The 16,242-nt window shown below is 39.7% G+C and overlaps 3 protein-coding genes across 7 annotated transcripts; all 3 read left to right on the top strand.

The window, feature by feature from the left end:
• Positions 1 to 1,668: 1,668 nt before the first annotated feature.
• Positions 1,669 to 3,996, top strand: LOC121049697. 5 transcript variants are annotated; one of them, XR_005801084.1, is made up of 6 exons: positions 1,669 to 1,822; positions 2,937 to 3,029; positions 3,176 to 3,244; positions 3,383 to 3,441; positions 3,567 to 3,606; positions 3,826 to 3,996. XR_005801084.1 is itself a non-coding variant. In XM_040507644.1 (3 exons), exons 1-3 carry the CDS (start codon positions 2,775 to 2,777, stop codon positions 3,598 to 3,600), a joined length of 348 nt encoding a protein of 115 aa, XP_040363578.1. In that variant the 5' UTR covers positions 2,737 to 2,774; the 3' UTR covers positions 3,601 to 3,686. The 5 variants fall into 5 exon arrangements, 1 of the variants encoding a protein (XP_040363578.1); XR_005801085.1 differs by lacking the exon at positions 1,669 to 1,822 and adding an exon at positions 2,759 to 2,841; XR_005801087.1 differs by lacking the exons at positions 1,669 to 1,822; positions 3,176 to 3,244 and adding an exon at positions 2,759 to 2,841.
• A 1,859-nt stretch (positions 3,997 to 5,855) lies between these two features.
• Positions 5,856 to 8,513, top strand: LOC121049946. The gene is made up of 4 exons (XM_040508436.1): positions 5,856 to 7,572; positions 7,678 to 7,783; positions 7,864 to 8,223; positions 8,283 to 8,513. The coding sequence occupies exons 1-4, from the start codon at positions 5,864 to 5,866 to the stop codon at positions 8,511 to 8,513; spliced, it is 2,406 nt and encodes an 801-aa protein (XP_040364370.1). The 5' UTR covers positions 5,856 to 5,863.
• An 828-nt stretch (positions 8,514 to 9,341) lies between these two features.
• LOC112170857 lies at positions 9,342 to 12,789 on the top strand. Its single transcript, XM_024308143.2, has 11 exons — positions 9,342 to 9,640; positions 9,718 to 9,810; positions 9,896 to 10,009; positions 10,099 to 10,767; positions 10,915 to 11,184; positions 11,300 to 11,574; positions 11,689 to 11,862; positions 11,969 to 12,076; positions 12,170 to 12,239; positions 12,346 to 12,444; positions 12,529 to 12,789. The coding sequence occupies exons 1-11, from the start codon at positions 9,356 to 9,358 to the stop codon at positions 12,619 to 12,621; spliced, it is 2,250 nt and encodes a 749-aa protein (XP_024163911.2). The 5' UTR covers positions 9,342 to 9,355; the 3' UTR covers positions 12,622 to 12,789.
• The last annotated feature ends 3,453 nt before the right edge of the window (positions 12,790 to 16,242 follow it).

The raw sequence follows: 16,242 nt of genomic DNA, 5'->3' as shown, positions 1-16,242 counted from the left end.
CAATCAATAGGGCTCTCAAGTCAGATAACAAGAAACCCAGGTCCGAGTGGTCTAGAGACGACCCCGGGATAGCCTATACTAAATCCATACAGTCAGATTCTACCACCAAAGGGGTAAGATGGTGATCAAGTGCTAACTGCACCCCTTGAATGAGAGCCAGCAGCTCCGCATGCCTCGGTGAGTTAGCCACCTCCAGAGTGTGACGAAAACCTCCCACAACAGAGCCTTCGTGATCCCGAAAGATCCCACCCAACCCAGCCAAACCTGTGTCCATATTGAAAGCAGCATCCACGTTAAGTTTAATAAACCCAAAGGAAGGTTTACACCACTTATGGAGGACCCCTAGAGCATTATCCTGAACAGGATGAACATGAGCAGCCTTATAGTCATTCCACCATCCCAGAGTCAAAGGCACCAGTTCATGAGCTGATTTACAATCTTCTTCCCAAATCCTGGAATTCCTATTTCTCCAAGTAGCCCAAATCAACATTAACAAAGGAGAAAAGGCGGCAGGAGCAAGTGTATAGATAGCAATCAACCAATTCGCCACACAGGATGCATTAGTAAGAGTGGGAATATTAGCCACTTGAAGAATGCTTGCTGCATGAGGACAATCTCGAAGAGCATGGATAGGAGATTCCACTTCTTCATCACAAAATGGGCATTGGGTATCAATATCAATACCTCTTTCGCTAAGCCGACTTCGTGTAGGAAGAATATTGGCAGCTGCCTTCCATGCACACACCTTCACATTCCCCGGTACCGAAGCTTGCCATAGATGCTCACTAGTACAAAAAGTTAATCACACAACACTAATCACACAACGGAACAAAAATCTTCTGTTGTGTGTTGAAGTCAGTTTAATCATACAACGGTGCTGGTTGAATTCTGTTGTGTGAATGCCAACAAAGTGATAACTTTTTTATAGGAACTACATTGCACAACGGAAATTAAGCATGGTCCGTCGTCTGAGCCTTAAAAATTTAGCGGCAGATTTCCCTCCACTTCGGAGTTTTGGTTGGATGTTGAAAAGCTGAAATTTGGGCTACTAGGACAACGGGTTTTATTATTGCCGTTGTGTGATTGAAAAACTAAGCACCAAAGTTGAAGGATGCTTGCTTGAATGTCTTCACCGAGATAGGGCTTAGTGCAAGCTACAATAATCATACAACAGATTTAAGATTTTCTGTTGTGTGAACATGAAAATGGCGGTAACATTTTAACCAAAAATGTTGAAGGCGCCATGTTTCCCTCCATGATTTTACATTTTATACATTCAGACGACGGTGAGATATATTTCAGTTGTGTGAATAACTTAAAAAAAATTTTAGGGTTTTGATTCCCACATCGTGTCTAAAAGAAAGAAAGGAACAAAAAACACTTGGCTCTCTCTCTCGACTGCATCGACACTCACTTAGGTCTCTCTTGACTACATCGACACTCAGCTCTCTCTCCCTCTCTCGACACTTAGCTCTCTCTCTCTCGACTGCATATCCCTTACACTTAGCTCTCTCTCTCTCTCTCTCTCTCTCTCTCTCTCTCTCTCTCTCTCTCTCTCTCTCTCTCTCTCTCTCGATCTGGCTTGTTGCTGCCTGTCCCGACTCTGCCACCGTTCGCGATTTCTCTCTCTCGATCTGCCACCGGTCGCGATTTCTCTCCCCATTCGGATCCATTTTGGTTCCGCCTTCCAGAGTTCCAGGCTCCAGCCACCGAGCCATCTCTCCTTTCAGTCTGCCTGAGCCACCTCCTCTGCCACCGAGTCACCTTCACTGCAAGTCTATATCTCTGCGACTCCTTCAAGGCTTCAATCCCTGAATCTTAGGTAAACATCGATTACCCAGATTTGTGAATAGGTTGTCCAGATTTGTGAATCATGATGTTTGGTGTTTTGGGTGTATTGCTCCTAATTGCAATATACCCAGTGTGTATTGCTCGTAATTTTGACTACTAGGTGCTTCTCCTCTCTTCCTCCGTCGCTCTCTTTTGGATGTTTGATAAGAAAATTCTTATTGTTCATTTTCGAGTTGTGTGGTCTTCTTTTGTGAATACCCAGAAACCATCTTGCCAAAATGATTGGAACTTTGAATCTTTGATAACCTGTTCTTTAGGAAGTCAATGTGTGGGAGCTCTATGACTTGAGAATGATTGACTCAGAAATTGGTTGTGAATGCTGGATCCGTGTCAAGCTCTTTTGTTGTGTTTTACAACTTGGGGCAAAGAAATTTTTAGCAAAAGTTGAATGCTTTGCTTTAGGTTTGCTCAGAAGATGTGGGAATAATGGAAAAAGGAGGAAAGTTTTCAATTTCTGATTATGGATTCTCTAGGAATGAGGATGAAAGAAATGATTGAAGTGAACTGCACTTTGTTGACTTGCTTCTCCTTTTGTTGGCTTCCATCGTATTTTATTAATTTGATAGGACACTGATTTTTGCTGTGGGTCTTAGAACATTTTCTTGAATTTTATGGTCTTGTTGAACTACTTACCTCAGTGGCTATTAGTCTTCAGAGCTCACGGTTGAAAATTGATAAGAAAAAGAAATTAGACTTTCAGAAGTGAAATGAGGAAAGTCTATGTAGTTCTTTGTTTTTGAGAACTAGGTGGTTGATAAAAGAAAAAACAAAAATGAACTCTAATTTGTACTAGGCTATAGCCAATAGAAAAGCAAAATGTTTGTTTGTCAATAGATAGAGTTCTTTTTGGTATTTGGCTATAAAGTGGTGGTGTGATAGTTCTGCCCTTGGTATTTTGATGAATGACATTTTGCCTGTGAAGTATGGCTATAATTCATAATTCTCGGTTCTACTTCTTTTTGGAAGTATCTGATTTACACCGACATCAAGGTGGTTTTCGGTTCAATTTTCAGTCTATGGTGGTGGGTGTTTGTTTGATTACGCGTAATAAAATCTGTTTTTGCTTTGGGATTTTGTTGGAACAGACAAAAAGAAAAAGAGGAAGAGGAGGAGGGAGAAGAAGAAGAAGAGTTAGACGGGAACAACTTGATGCTCGATTCGAACAGAAACGATCCCAGGTACTCTGCGATGGGTTCGAATTTGTTTGATTTTTTTTTTTTGTCAGTCTCTCAGCTTTTCCATCATCATACATCAACATTTTGGTTTTTGCTGTTCAACAACCAATCTAAGTAGTTTTCAATTGACCTGGGTTTGGATTTTGTAGGGGTATTGTTCCTGCTGCAGTTTGGGGTTTTGAGTGATATTGGTCTTATTTTCCGCGAAAGCAAGAGAAGTTGGGTTTCTTTTCTTTTATTGTGGTCTTATTTTATCTGAATTTCAAAACTTTGGCTTTCAATTGATATGGGTTTCGAATTTTTGGGTGTTTTCTTTGTGCTGGAATAGTGATGGTTGTTTTGTTTTTATTCTTTAGGTTGTGTGCAAAAGGCAATTTCAACCTTATTCATCACAATCAATCTCAGCAAAAGCTTGGTAAAATTTCACTTTCATATTCTTCAGTTTTATCTTTGTACTTTAATTACTCAATTTTTCGATTTGTATAATCCATATCTGTAATTATGTTCTCAATCATAATACATGTTTTTGTTTTTCAACAGTTCCGAAGTTCAGGCTCTGTTACTAATCTGGTAAAACAAGGTTAGACTGAAAACAAATTTTATTTCTAATGAAAGTTTGCTTCTCCTGCTGTTCACTCTATTTTTATATACCATAACTTCTATTATATGATTTGCTGTTCTTCATTTACGACTGATGTCAGTTTTTGTGTTTTGCATATTCTATTTGTTCTTTAGGTTGACATCTAAATAATCAATTCGAAGTATGCTTTTTTTTCTCTCACATTTTTTTTTGGTGCAGATGATGATAATGGGTGTGTAGCTTTGGTGGTGGGAGTACTAGGTAATTGAACTTTCAATCCATCTCTGAAATGGCTGTTGGTTGTATATTGGGAGCTAGCTAGGTGCCTGCTACTTTGAGAACAACAGAACACTGTCCTGTTTGCAGCGTCAACAACACCATCAATTCTGCATCTGGGTATTTTTTTTTGTTATTTTTTTAAATTTGTCTTCCTATTTGGGTGCTATTGCATATTAATGTATGCTGAAGGTATATAGGGTAAAACATAATCTTGGATTGGTAGCTGTTTCAGTCCATTGCACATCGAGATTCCCTGTTCCAGTACCTATCAGTTTAAAAGAAACCAACAAATATATATGAGTTCGTGTTGATATATCTGCAATTAAGTTTGTCTTCCTGTTTGGTTTTTCTGTTTGTACGTAGTATAAATGGATAGAACATGGATGGTTGGGGATTGGTTGCTTGCTTTTGATTATTTATGTTACTTGCAGATAATGATATTTTTCTTGCTTGCTTCTAACAACATGTTGCTTCTAATATATTCTCTATTTGCGTTTGGTCATTGTAAAGCATGAAAAACAACCAGCCATTATTGCTTTTTCAGTAGACATATTCCAAACATTTTCCACTTTGTAATGAGAAAAACTGAATTAAAATTTGTCTTCCTATTTGGGTGCGATTGCATATTACTGTATGCTGAAGGTATATAGGGTAAAACATAATCTTGGATTGGTAGCTGTTTCAGTCCATTGCACACCGAGATTCCCTGTTCCAGTACCTATCAGTTTAAAAGAAACCAACAAATATATATGAGTTCGTGTTGATATATCTGCAATTAAGTTTGTCTTCCTGTTTGGTTTTTCTGTTTGTGCGTAGTATAAATGGATAGAACATGGATGGTTGCGGATTGGTTGCTTGCTTTTGATTATTTATGTTACTTGCAGATAATGATATTTTTCTTGCTTGCTTTTTCAGTAGACATATTTCAAACATTTTCCACTTTGTAATGAGAAAAACTGAATTAAAATTTGTCTTCCTATTTGGGTGCGATTGCATATTACTGTATGCTGAAGGTATATAGGGTAAAACATAATCTTGGATTGGTAGCTGTTTCAGTCCATTGCACACCGAGATTCCCTGTTCCAGTACCTATCAGTTTAAAAGAAACCAACAAATATATATGAGTTCGTGTTGATATATCTGCAATTAAGTTTGTCTTCCTGTTTGGTTTTTCTGTTTGTGCGTAGTATAAATGGATAGAACATGGATGGTTGCGGATAGGAGATCTCGGCAATATAAATTAGGGGTGACACAGTTTTGTAAATTTGCCTTGGATAATGCTAAAGACCCTAACCATATTTGTTGTCCTTGTACAAAATGTGGAAATGTTGACTACTTTTCCGCTTCTGTAATAAGGGACCATCTATTTGTAAATGGTATTGATGCGAGTTATGATAAATGGAATGAGCATGGGGAGGCCATATTGGATTCAGCAGCTGATGAATCTACTGATGATGCAGCAGTAGATTCAGATTCACATAGTTCTTACTCTGTGAATGGCAATGAGATACCTGAATATGAATTAGGATTAGGTAGTGATGCAGACATGGAAAGTGATGACTGTAACGAGTTTAGACATTTTGTAGATGACGCTAATAAACCGTTATACCCTGGTTGTGATAGGCACACAAGGTTGAATGTTCTGGTGAGGCTTTACAACTTGAAAGCAAAGCACGGTATGAGTGATGTTGCTTTCTCTGAGTGGTTGATTGCGTTTGCGGAGTTTCTTCCAGTAGGCAATGAGATACCTGCCTCTGTCTATGAGGCAAAGAAGACATTGAGTTCTCTAGGAATGGATTACACTAAAATTCATGCCTGCCCAAATGATTGTGTTTTGTATAGAAAAGAGTATATTGATGCAATTAAGTGCCCTACATGTGGTATTTCAAGGTGGAAAGTAGGTAAAAACTTGAAAGAGAGGGAAGGCGTACCTGAAAAGGCACTATGGTACTTTCCTCCTATTTCTAGATTCAAAAAAATGTTTCAGTCAGAGGGTACATGTAAGAGTCTGACTTGGCATGCTACTGACAGAAAACGCGATGGCTTGATGCGTCATCCAGCTGATGCAACTTCATGGAAGTTAGTAGATGAAAAATGGCCAGATTTTGGTTCTGACCCTAGAAACCTAAGACTTGCATTATCATCAGACGGGTTCAATCCCCATAGTTCATTAAGCAGCAAGTACAGCTGTTGGCCGGTTATTCTGGTCGCATATAATCTGCCTCCATGGCTCATAATGAAGAGAAAACACATGTTGTTAACTCTATTGATTTCTGGGCCTAAACAACCAGGAAATGACATTGATGTCTACTTGGAACCTATGATAGAGGACTTGAAACTGCTGTGGGAAGGAGTTAGTGGTGTCTACGATGCAAGACAAAGTGAATACTTTACTCTTAGAGGTTTACTATTCTGGACAATCAACGATTTTCCAGCTTATGGTAACCTATCTGGGAGTATAGTTAAAGGGTATAATGCATGCCCTATTTGCCTTGAAAATACAAAACCAACAAGACTAGTTAATGGAGGGAAAATGGCTTACATCGGGCATCGAAGGTTTTTAGGAAGAAACCATCCTTATAGAAGGCAAAAGGCTGCTTTCAACAACCTTCCAGAACATTCTCCCCCTCCTGTTCCTTTGAGTGGGGAAGAAGTACTGCACAGGGTGGAGCAGGAAGTTCCAAAGTACCGTTTTGGGAAAAAAAATCAGCCCCCTCCTTACAAGGGTGGGGACGATGAAACCAGGCCTTGCTGGAAAAAAAAGTCTATTTTTTTTGAACTTGAATACTGGAAGTTTCTCCCTGTTCGGCATTGCCTTGATGTGATGCATATAGAGAAAAATGTATGTGATAGTCTCATAGGTACCTTGCTCAATATTCCTGGAAAAACAAAGGATGGAGTGAAAACTCGGTTGGATCTAGTGGAGATGGGTATTAGATTAGGATTAAGGCCTGATCTTGAAGGTCCGAAAAAGGAGCGCTTGCCATTGGCAAGCTGGAACCTAAAGACAAATGAAAAAAGATGCATGTGTGGGTCTTTTTTTGGCATGAAGGTTCCTGAAGACTATTCTTCTAACATATCAAACCTGGTTTCCATGGATGATTTAAGGCTTAGTGGACTTAAATCCCATGATTGTCATGCCTTAATGCAACAACTCCTCCCTGTTGCCATACGAGGTGTGCTTGAAAAGCCGGTCAGAATTGCCGTGATCAGGTTATGCCTGTTTTTTAATGAAATCTGCAGCAAGACTATTGATGTGTCAAGGCTGCCGAATATCCAAAGTGAACTTGTTGAAACATTGTGTGAGCTGGAAAAGTACTTTCCCCCATCATTTTTTGACATAATGGTTCATCTAACAGTTCACCTAGTTAGAGAGGTGGAGTTATGTGGACCAGTTTGCTTTCGATGGATGTATCCATTTGAGAGGTACATGAAGATTTGCAAAGGATATGTTCGAAATAGAAATCGGCCAGAAGGTTGCATTGCTGAGTGTTATATTGCTGAAGAGGCGGTTGAGTTTTTAGCAGAGCTTTTCATTGATGACAAGACTGTTGGGATTCCATCTGACCCTCACATAGAGGACAAGCCTACCTCAGGTGCTACAGTTATTAGTGTTTACGGCAAGTTATTTGACCAAGCTCATCTTTGCGCGCTTCAAAACACGGATGAATTCAGAAGCTATTTTGTGTAAGTGCCATCCCTTTATCTAAGATTGTGATTTCTGTTAATATTTCATGTAATTTTGTACACTAATCTTCACTCAATGTATCACTACTTTATTGGTAATTGTAGTGAACACCTACAATACTTGAAGAGGGAGTTTCCAAGATTCAAAAAGAATAAAAAGTGGCTTACAGACAAGCAAAACAAGACATTTGCAGATTGGTTGAAGGAGAGGGTAAGTCTGAACAGTAACGACATTTATGGGAATATTTTTGGTTGATATTCCATATACTTATTTTCTTTGTTCAATCGCAGGTTGTTGTTCAACTAAGTGAACCAGATTCTCACGTTCCAGAGATTATCAGATGGCTTTCAGATAAACCGAGCAATGAAGTACCAACATTCAGTGGGTATAGAATTGCTGGAGTTCAGTATAACACAAAGAAGCGTGATGATGTTAGATCAACGCAAAACAGTGGTGTCTACTTACTTGCTAAGACACCGCAAGTAGCTACTGCTAGGGATAAAATGCTAGTTATTGATGACATGAGCTTCTATGGGGTGATTACTGAAATATGGGAGCTTGATTATGAAAAGTTTAGGATCCCTATCTTTAAGTGTGATTGGGTAGAGAATAAAAGGGGTGTGAAGGTAGATGAGCTGGGGTTCACATTGGTGAATTTGAATAAGAAAGGTCATTTAAATGATACTTTTTGTTGGGAAACTGTGTTCAGCCAATCTTTTATGTTCAAGACCCTGTAGATCCAATGTGGTCAGTAGTGCTAAGAATTTCTAGTAGGGATTACAGTGATTTTGAGGTTGAAGATGAGCTTGGGGACACTATTGTTGCTCACCATCCTATCACCACCATGATGCCATCTATTGAATTACCTGGTAACTTAGCAAATGAGGAAGAAGTGGGTTACATGCGGGAAGGGGAGGAGGATATAGTTGTTGATGGATAATATAGGCGGTTTAATTTCTATTATGATAATTTGTTATCCCACTTCAATTCCTTGTGGTTTGTTATGTATTGGTTGATCAGCACCTTTCATTTTTGCTTTAGCCATGTAATTTGGTACAAACCAGATATGTTGTTGTCAACTTGTTGAATGAAACTGATTGAAGCTTTCTACATGTCATGTGATTACTAAAACGACATGGTTTTTGGTTTCTTTCTGTATTTAGTCTGGTCTTTATTGTGTGGGCTCATTGTATTGTTCTTTACATGATTACTGAAACAGATGTGTTTATTCTTTAGTACAAGTGGCTAATTAATGTCTATCAAGTCTTTTTTGTAGATAATGGGCCCAACAAAATCTGCCTCAATACCGAAGAAGTCAAAGGATAAGGGAGTGAAGCGGAAGAAAACTAAGTCATCAAAAAAGTCAAATTCGACATCAACTGATGCATCCATTTCTGATAAAAATGGGAAATCTAATAGGAAGGATGAAGAGACTGGAGGTCTGAAGCTACTTAAGCGGCATTGTGTGACAATGTCACGTATTTCAAGGCGCAAGAGCTTAAGGCAGAAGAAAGTGGTTCTCTTCAACGCAAAAGGGACTCCATGCGGGAAGGTAGCAAAGGAAATGCAATCATATATTGGTGTCTTAGCTCGTAGAAAGATACCAATCATAAGGACTACTTGGAGAACTATCAAGAACCATATTGGAGGTGTCACAGCTGAGGAGAAAGTGAAAATCTGGTTACGTGTGCAGGTATACATTTGTCTATTCATGAAGTTATTAGTAGCAGATCATATTCCTGTAACTTTTACCTTCTGACATCAAAGTTTCTGCCTTATATTATGAATGATAATACAATTTGGCCCTTTTGTTTGTTTTCCTATCACTTACAAGAACTGTGTTTCTATACACAGGGAGCATTTGAGATTGGTCCTGAAAAAAGGAAAATCGTATTGGAATCAGCTGCATCAAAATGGAGGGAATTCAAGTCCCAGCTCACAAGGCATTACATTATGCCTTACTTGGATGACCCTGAATCCTTGAAGTTTCCTCCGGATGATTATAGATTCATCAATAAAGATCATTGGACCCAATTTGTGGCTGAACGGACAAACCCACAATTTATTGTAAGTTTTACATTAAGGTTGTTGTGTTAAGTTGTTATATTAAAGAGGTATATCAATTGAGTGCATATGTTTTTCAGGAAGTGCGTAGGTTGGCACAAGCTAGGCGTGCGAAGAATAAGTATCCCCACCGAATGTCCCGTAAGGGATATGCTGGGTTGGAGGAAGAGCTGGTAAGTTATGGGTAATTGTTAGGTAATTTGTTAACGTGGCTATTAATTTATCACCACAAATTTAGAAACCATCTATTTTTGGTAGTCTACAACAATGGAGAAGGATGAAATTGATAGAGCGACACTATGGATCGCTGGACGACAGACCAAGCAGGGAACCTTCAAGGATGAAGGGACGAAGCAGTGCGCTGAAAAAATTGTGAGTATAATTTTGTGAAGTTCAATGTCTACAGCTGACCTTTTAAAATTCTGTCTATGCTTATTTACTATTTTTGTAAATGTGACCAGAGGGACTTGAAGGAGAAGGTTGCTAGTGGAGAATTAAGCACTAGTGGAAGTAATGATGTGTTAACCTTGGCTTTGGGCACTCCTGAGCATGGTGGTAGAGTGCGAGGGGTGGGAGCTTATGTGAATCCCTCATCTTATTTTCACACCCCTAAACGTAGAAGGGAGAGCATCCAAGAGACTATTCGAATCAGTGTGCAAAAAATACTTGAAGAACAAAAAGATAAGATCATTGAAGAGGCCAAGCAACAGGCAATTAAAGAAGAGAGGGCAGTTTGGGTTCATAAGCTTGCACAGCTGGAAGCAAAGGTAGACGCAAGGGAGGTTGGGAAAGTAGCTAGTTCTCCAGCAGTGCTAGAGAAATACATTATGCATGGATCTGGGCAAGGCAGTTGTTCACAAACTGCAGGTCCAACATGTGATGAAGATCGATATGCTCAAGTGCAAGACGAGGTAGTGAATGTTGTGGATGGGAAAGCAATTCAGAAAGCTTTGGTTGTAATTGAGGAGAAAGCAATGGAATGTAAAAACAAAGTTTCAAAGAGGAAGGAGTGTGATGGAAAATTTGTTTTCAACTCCAATAAAAAGGATGAGCTAAGCAAGTTGAGTGAGCATGAAAAGAAACAAGTGGCTGACCATGGAGTTGAGGGACAATTAGCTGGAGAGAAAGTGGTAGTTACTTAAAACAGATATCTATATTATTGCAATGTAGTATAGTTTTTATTGATTGTGGACTACACACACACACACACACACACACACACAGTATATAGAAATATGTATTTGAAGATAAAATTCCAGCTTTTTTGTGTGTTTCAGGTACAAGGAATTGAGACTAGTGCCAAGTTTGCATTAGGTTCAGTTGATCATATTGTAGCTCTTGGCACTGTGATGGAACACAATGACCCCTCCCAACTTTGTCATGGTTATCCACTAGGGGATAATAATTTGCGTGTTTCAGTCTCTGTTGCAATTGAGGAGAACGCCTTAGTTCCGTTTCCTGTGGGTGATGAAATACGAACTGTTAGGCAGGCCATGGGGAGTTGGGTACCATGGCCGAAAGAGCTTGTCATAATGTCACCTGTGAAGGTAAGTTCTCATAATAATTGTAATATATCCAGATCTTGATTTGTCCATATTCCTATTTGCTTAAGATTGCAGCCTATAAGATTAGAAAATAAAATCATCAATCTTGTATGTGTAGAAACCTGAGAGGAAGAGAAAAAAGAAAGTGGTACAGGAAGACGAACTCTCTGAGGATGAGTTGAGCCTACAATCATTGGCAGCTTCCTTACCAAATTCATTGAGCATGTTGTGCATGTGGGGTGAGGTCGGATTCAAAGATAGGAAGGCTATCACCATTCAAATTGAGGCTGAAGTGTTTGGCCGTGCACGGAAAACATTTATACTACGGCAAGATGTGCACAGAATTGCAACCATGAACGAATTAACTGGGAACTGCATAGTGATATACCAGAGGTAAAAAAAAAAAAATTTGATTTATTTCTTGCAAGTACCACGTGTTATCTCATTGGTGTATCAATGTGAATAATCTGTTGCTGAATTCAAATTGGTGTATATGCTTGTAATTAGGTACCTCTATGATGTCCTGAGTCAATATAAAATGTTGGATATGGTTGCTTTTGTTGACCCTGCGATGATTGGTGCAATTGGGTGTGGGAAAGGTCAAGAAAGGTCCCAACATATAAAGGAGAGGCTGGTATCTGCAAAACCTGGACAGATTTTCATGCTGCCGTATAACTCAGAGTAAGTAATTTGATAACTGAATGCTAGCAACTGTTATATATGTAATAACTTGCTTGTAGTGATACATGTGGACTGATAATTAAAATCATATTGTATTGTTATATAGTAAACATTGGGTACTGACTATTGTGGATCCCGAACAAGAAATTGTTTATTTTATGGATCCCATGAAGAGGCGGTTACCCACCGGAGAATGGGTTTCCATTGTTGATAGGTAAGTTACAGTCATACAAGTTTGAATAATAAAATGTTGAGTACAATGGCTATTTCTTGAAACCTGATAGTTTGTGCATCTATTATGTTTTAGTGCAATATCTATGTATAATGCACACAAGGGTAGGAAAGGCCGAAGTTCACCTATATGGAAAAATTTGTCGGTATGTATGTTTTTCCTATAGAGGATTCTGGAAGCAAATTTGTATTAGGTTCCATGATTAATTTTGGATTCTTTTGTTTTCGCTATGTTGGATTCACTGCTTTTAGGGTATTCCTCCTCAACCGAACAACAAGGAGTGCGGCTACTTTGTCATGCGATACATGAGAGACATCATTGAGGATAAAGACTTTTCATTTGTTAACAAGGTACCATAAAGATTGTTTATTCTATTTGTGTTCCAGTGAGCTTTTTATGGTAATTTTGACATGGGTTACTTGAATTATTTTCAGTGGGAGAGAAGAAGCAGCCTTGTTTATACCCAAGTGGATATTGATGAGATAAGGAATGAGTGGGCTAGGTTTGTGGTTAATAGATACGTGTAGGAGCCATCACTAGCTGATGTTTTTGTAAAGCATGATGAAATTTTGCTTGTGCTGATAGATATAAGATGAAACAATTATCAGCATTTGATTCATTCATGCATCGGTCTACTAGACTAGGAATGCTTTTTTTGTTTGTCTAGTAGTTTAATTATCTAGTTAGATGTTTGGTTGTACTTGACAAATGCAACTATATAGTTACACTAATTATATGGATCAATGTGACTTTATATGTACTGTTCATTTGGTAATATATGTACTGTTTTTGTGGTAAAATATATGCTGCATTGTTTCTGGAAAATTGTTCCAAGCTAGCTAGGTAATGAATGAACAAACAACAGTTCACAAGAAGTTGTGAGAAGCAAGCTCAGACAACACAACCTCAAATAATCACACAACTGGTTTATAATGTTCACACAACAGTTGATAAAAAGAATATGTTGTCTGAGAGAACCTCATACAATTTGTTAAGGCAATCCAAGTTGTCTAAGGTTAAGTTATACAACACAAGACAAAACCATGTGTTGTGTGATGATAAAAGAGTTCAAAATTGAGGCTTCTCCTACAACAGTCACTGGTTGGTACCCAATTTGATTACAATATTCACACAACGGATAACCAAATATAGCTGTTGTGTGAACTAACAACCAACAACAAAAGAAAACAAAATTCTGTTGTGTGAGATTCATAACACACAACAGAAATAAAATGATCACTGTTGTCTGAGTAATCAACATACAAGGGAGATAATTTTACTTCAGTTGTGTGTTACTTACCTAGACAACAAATATTAAATTACATCCGTTGTCTGTTATTAGTCTCAGACAACAAATAATCAGTTATATCCGTTGTCTGTTATTAGTTTCATACAACAAATAATGAGTTATATCCGTCGTGTGTTATGAATATCAGACAACAAAAAATGAGTTATATCTGTTGTGTGTTATGAATCTCAGACAACGGCAAATTTCATTTTCTGTTGTCTGACTGTGCCGCGGCATCCCCGCGCATGCCATGGCAGGCACATGCCTGCGCAGCGTTCACACAACGGAAACTAGTATTCTGTTGAGCAAAGTGATATCACACAACGGTGAAATCACCGTTGTCTGATGTTTTAATCACACAACACTCACTTAGACCACGGTGAGTTTGGTCATCAGACAATAGAAATTCACGGTCGTCTGATGACCTTTTTGTAGTAGTTGCTTCCAGAGAGTGGCACTAGGGTTAGGAGTAGAAAAATCATCCTCCAGGATTCTATTCCGAGCGATATGATACGCAGACTTCATAGTGAACACGCCGTTCTTATCACCTCCCTAAATCCATCGGTCCCCATGGTTGTGGGGACTCAAAGGTAATGCTTTAATCTTCTGCACAATATGGGGTGGGAAAAAGATAGATAAAAGCGGTAAATTCCACACACCTGGAGAAAGAAACAAATCGGCCACCACCGTAGCATTTGTTGAACGATAGGGACTTATGTCTTCTCCCAGTAGCCATGGGTCAGACCAAATATTGGTGGATAAGCCATTTCCAACATGGCGACGGATGCCGGCCCGAAGAATGTCTCTGCCCTGTAAAATACTCCTCCAAGCATAAGACGGCTGGTCACCCAAAGAGGCTTCCTAAAAATTACAGCGGGGAAAATAAATGGCTTTGAGCAACTGGCCGATCAAAGAATCTGGATTTTGAAGGAGCCGCCATCCTTGTTTCGCTAACATAGCTAGATTAAAGGCGAATAAGTGGCGAAATCCCATACCTCCCATGCATTTTGGTTTGCATAAATCATCCCATGCACGCCAATGCATGGCTCGTTTCTCCTCCGTACTACCCCACCAAAATTGGGCACACAGCTGATGAAGCTCCTGAATAAGGGATTGAGGTAGCAGATAACAATTCATAGTGTAGAGAGGCATTGCCTGAGCCACCACCTTGATTAGAATTTCCCTTCCTGCACTACTCAATAATTTAGATCTCCAACCTGTCAGCTTCTTAGATAACTTATCCTTAATAAAAGCGAAAGTCTCAGTCTTGGACCGCCCCACAAGAGTAGGGATACCCAGATACTTTTCATGCTTCGACACCACCTGTACCCCCAAAATTTGTGCCAAGTTGTCACGCTGATTGGGAAGAACACTACCACGTACTAAACACCACATTACTTTTCTGTAGATTCACTTGCTGACCGGATGCTTTCTCACAGGTGTGAAGCAAGTGACGAATCCTGTGACAATCCTCAGGGCTGGCAAAGGAATATAACATTCTATCATCAGCAAAGAGTAGATGGCTAACCATAGGTGCTCCATCACAAATACGAAGATCGTTCCAAACACCATTCGAAACCGCCTGAGAGATGAGAGCAGATAAGCCCTCAGCACACAAGAGGAATAAATAGGGAGAAATAAGGTCTCCTTGCCTTAATCCCCGTTGAGGAGCAATATACCCCTGAGGTCAACCCATTGAGTAGCAAAACCCAGCTTTAACATTATCTGACGCAAGAAGCTCCATTCCAGTCTGTCGTAGGCCTTGCTAATATTCAATTTCAAGGCCAAGAAGCCCTCTTTTCCCCGCCTGAGTTTATGCATGTAGTGGGCCATTTCCGAGGCCACTAGGGTATTGTCAGAGATCAACCTGTCAGGCACAAACGCACTCTGTTGGGGGGCAATAATGGCCGGTAAAAATTTTTTTAATCTGTTAGCCACCACCTTAGAAGCAATCTTGTATAAAACATTGCATAGAGCTATGGGTTGCAAATGTGACATAGTTGTCACTTCCTTGACTTTTGGGATTAACACAACATGAGTAAAGTTCAAAGTCGGGGGCATCTCCATCTTTGTCAGCATTGAGATTACCGCATTGCTAACCTCATTCCCAACCAAATCCCAATATTTCTGAAAGAAGAAAGGTGACATGCCATCAGGCCCCGGTGCCTTAGAAGGATGCATTTGGAAAAGCGCCTCACGGACCTCCTCTGTAGTGTAAGGGGCCAGCAGATAAGCATTCATTGGCGTCGTGACTCTAGGTGAGATGGCCTGGAGTACAGTAGCCTGAGCTACCAAATCAGAGGGTTGGGAGCTAAAAACATACTGAAAATACTCCAAAACAACTTTCTCTATCCCCGGTGAAGACTCCTGCCATATACCCTCCTGATCAAAAGAGCCCTTTAAGTCTGTTCTTTTGACGTCGATCAGAGGCTCGTTTATAAAAGTATTTCGTATTTATGTTTCCATCCTTAAGCCAAAGCTCTCTCGATCGTTGGCGCCAGTAAGTTTCGTCAATAGACATTAACTCATGCAGCTTTTCAGACAGCTGCAGCTTGATCTCGTGGCAGCCGGGTCAAACGGTTTCTGCAACAAGTCGTTGAGCTGAGAACGAATCACGTCCACTTCATTCCTACAGCTCCGAAACACAGTACGATCCCAGGCAAGTAACTGTCGGCCAACCCCCTTAATTTTCCGACAGACATGCAGCATGGGATCCCCGGTGGAAGGTACGTTCCAGGCTTCCTCTACCTTCTGAGAAAAACCATCATGGGTGCACCACATCTCCTCAAAATGAAACTGCCTTCTCCATCGCTCATGCACCGGCGGAACACAGCGTACTTCCAGTAATAGAGGAACGTGG

This window comes from Rosa chinensis, chromosome 6, assembly GCF_002994745.2.
Source record: "Rosa chinensis cultivar Old Blush chromosome 6, RchiOBHm-V2, whole genome shotgun sequence".
Classification (NCBI taxonomy): domain Eukaryota; kingdom Viridiplantae; phylum Streptophyta; class Magnoliopsida; order Rosales; family Rosaceae; genus Rosa; species Rosa chinensis.
The sequence above is the reverse complement of the archived record's forward strand: the minus strand, read 5'-3'. Positions and strand labels throughout refer to the sequence as shown.

What these genes read in the sequence shown, in the direction of transcription:
- LOC121049697 (XM_040507644.1), top strand. Translation starts at nt 2,775, where the DNA reads ATGGCTATAATTCATAATTCTCGGTTCTACTTCTTTTTGGAAGTATCT. An exon ending in TCGAACAGAAACGATCCCAG is followed by an intron (nt 3,030 to 3,382) that starts GTACTCTGCGAT and finishes TTTATTCTTTAG; the next exon opens with GTTGTGTGCAAAAGGCAATT. An exon ending in TCAATCTCAGCAAAAGCTTG is followed by an intron (nt 3,442 to 3,566) that starts GTAAAATTTCAC and finishes GTTTTTCAACAG; the next exon opens with TTCCGAAGTTCAGGCTCTGT.
- LOC112170857 (XM_024308143.2), top strand. Translation starts at nt 9,356, where the DNA reads ATGAATGATAATACAATTTGGCCCTTTTGTTTGTTTTCCTATCACTTA. An exon ending in AATTAGCTGGAGAGAAAGTG is followed by an intron (nt 10,768 to 10,914) that starts GTAGTTACTTAA and finishes TGTGTGTTTCAG; the next exon opens with GTACAAGGAATTGAGACTAG. An exon ending in ACTTTTCATTTGTTAACAAG is followed by an intron (nt 12,445 to 12,528) that starts GTACCATAAAGA and finishes AATTATTTTCAG; the next exon opens with TGGGAGAGAAGAAGCAGCCT.
- LOC121049946 (XM_040508436.1), top strand. Translation starts at nt 5,864, where the DNA reads ATGTTTCAGTCAGAGGGTACATGTAAGAGTCTGACTTGGCATGCTACT. An exon ending in GAATTCAGAAGCTATTTTGT is followed by an intron (nt 7,573 to 7,677) that starts GTAAGTGCCATC and finishes TGGTAATTGTAG; the next exon opens with TGAACACCTACAATACTTGA. An exon ending in CAGATTGGTTGAAGGAGAGG is followed by an intron (nt 7,784 to 7,863) that starts GTAAGTCTGAAC and finishes GTTCAATCGCAG; the next exon opens with GTTGTTGTTCAACTAAGTGA.